The 2313-nt window shown below is 34.8% G+C and overlaps 1 protein-coding gene across 1 annotated transcript in view; it reads left to right on the top strand.

Annotated features, from left to right (window-relative positions):
- The first annotated feature begins 2080 nt into the window (after positions 1–2080).
- The window catches only part of LOC105359522 (tRNA dimethylallyltransferase, mitochondrial-like), an 88239-nt gene continuing 88006 nt past the window's right edge, over positions 2081–2313 (top strand). Inside the window, exon 1 of the mRNA XM_011496135.1 lies at positions 2081–2214. Coding sequence (XP_011494437.1) covers positions 2098–2214 — 117 coding nt within the window. The 5' untranslated portion in view covers positions 2081–2097. The remainder of the gene's footprint in view (positions 2215–2313) is intronic.

Here is a 2313-nt window from a genome sequence, read left to right as displayed (position 1 = left end):
TTTAATTGTATAAAGTATTATTCAGATAAATGCGCAAATATATTTTATAATGGATTAATGATTATTATAGCGAGATATATGCAATTGACGGTTAATATCATATTACTTAAAAGTATTTATAATAATTTAAGGAACTTAAAGGTTTTAACAACTTTTATTATTTTCGACTGTTAAAGATTGTGAAGTTTCGAAACTGAAATAAGCGCCACTAAATTAATAATAAAAATGTTTCCCTTAATAAGTATCATGTAAATATTTAAATGAACAAATTTATACTTTTATGATTTAACTTTTATCAATTTAGATAATGAAATTCTATTTTCAATTTAATTTTCCAAATAATCGTTATCTATTATTTATTAAGAGTTTTTTGAGCAATACCATTAATATATAAAAATAATGAATAAATATAATTGAAGAATCGTTTAATACTGCAAAACCGAAAAATAAGTACTTTTTATAAAATTTAAAAATATATAACACAATGACGAATATAAAATATTTGATTGATTATGTCAATCTTACAAGAGAAAAAAAAATTATTCACATTATTTGCGTATAAACATTCAGCTACAAGTTGTACTACAAAGTAAATATTTATAAACTTACTTAATGCATTAATAATAAATTAAGAAAATGTATATTTTCTGTCATACATACTTTACGAATGAAAGTCCTAAATAAGGATAATTGTATCATCATTTAAATGTAAAATCCTCAATATTTCATGAGAGATCGTTGCAATTATATGTTGGGTATGCGCTTCTCGTGAATATTGACATTTTTTAACGGGAATTTTAGTAAATAGAAAAAAGTTTTATAGTTTTTGGAATTTCAACCATATCGATTGGATTGGGAGTGAGTAGAGGTGTTGTGTCGCAATCCCCGTAAAGAGGAGCCAACATATCCGCTCGGTGTCACGCAAATTTTGCAATTGTTTTTATATGTAATAATACATAATAACCACTAGCTACTGAAGCACTAACTAATAATTTTATTCATAAATTTCCGAAACGAAGCCCCGGTTATTTTTAAGAAATTCAACATCAAACGTTAATGTCTTCCACTCAAATTAAGTTTCGAATAATAATTTGCCTATTGACCTATGCATAATATTTAATTCCATTACATTGTAATATAATAATAATAGAAACGCATACATGTAAATAATAATGATAGCATCATTCGGTTACAACTACTTGTCTTCTACTACTCGTCAAGAAATAATTGGAATTATTTCTGAATTATAAGAAAAACGTAAAGACTAAAATAGGACTTTGTTGCAGTAAATCCACGAGATAACATTAAATGGACGACTTATTTTTTATGATAATTTACAAGTTAAATAATTGATAATAATACCGAGTAGTTTAAGTAACTAGAATTATCATTCATGCGTGTCCACACATGGTATGAATAGTCAAGTTTATCAGTACACAAGCATGCGCGCGCGCGCTCACCCACACGTCCGCGAGCACACAAGCGCGCACAAGCAATTTTGATTATTTTAAGACTTAATTTGAAATGCGATTTCGAGAAAACAAATAAATTCATTAATTTAATAAGAATGTAAACCTTACGTGATGCATTACCGTCGAGTCATTTCGTTATGGCTAAGGAAGAAAAATGTGTGCGTTGCGCTTACAATGCAACATTCATTTATCCCATTCGGTCCGGGTCATCAAACTTTCCTGCATGCTAATTAATTCTAATGCAGACTGTGATCCATTTGAGAGACCGAATCGCCCGTTGAAAAAACGCATATTGAAGGAAATGCGTGAAAGCTGACGAGTCGTATATTTGCTTGTCCATTCGAATAAAGGCCGAAAGGTGAATATCGTCTGGCGATGCAGCAGTGCCCACGCGGAGGACTGAGGGCGAAAAAGTCTAAGGATCACAGATTTTCAATGTACGGGCGCACGCACTCACGTACGCATGCACGCAAAGATGGGAGGGAAGAATGCATAGCGCTTGAAAGATGGGAATATGTAAGCTGAGGAAAGACGTGTCGAGAGAAGCAGACGGCGTGCTTGGGTCCGAGGCTGGGTTTGCGCGCATGCGCACTCCTCAGTCATGGCGGAGCAACTCGTGGACACGATGTCGTGTGTGCCAATACTGACGATCCTCGGATCGACGTGCTCCGGAAAGTCGCGGCTTGGTATCGAGCTCGCACGTAAGTTCGCCGGCGAGATCATCTCCGCGGACAGTATGCAGGTAAGGCCGAGATCGGCGCTGAAGCGAACGATGGCCCGATGTCCGTGCACTTTGGAGGTTAATAAGAGCCGTCGGTGGTCGGCAGGCACGCGCGCGACG

The sequence above is a fragment of the Ceratosolen solmsi genome, unplaced genomic scaffold (assembly GCF_000503995.2).
Source record: "Ceratosolen solmsi marchali unplaced genomic scaffold, CerSol_1.0 scaffold11, whole genome shotgun sequence".
Classification (NCBI taxonomy): Eukaryota; Metazoa; Arthropoda; class Insecta; order Hymenoptera; family Agaonidae; genus Ceratosolen; species Ceratosolen solmsi.
This window is presented reverse-complemented; position numbering and strand designations above follow the sequence as displayed.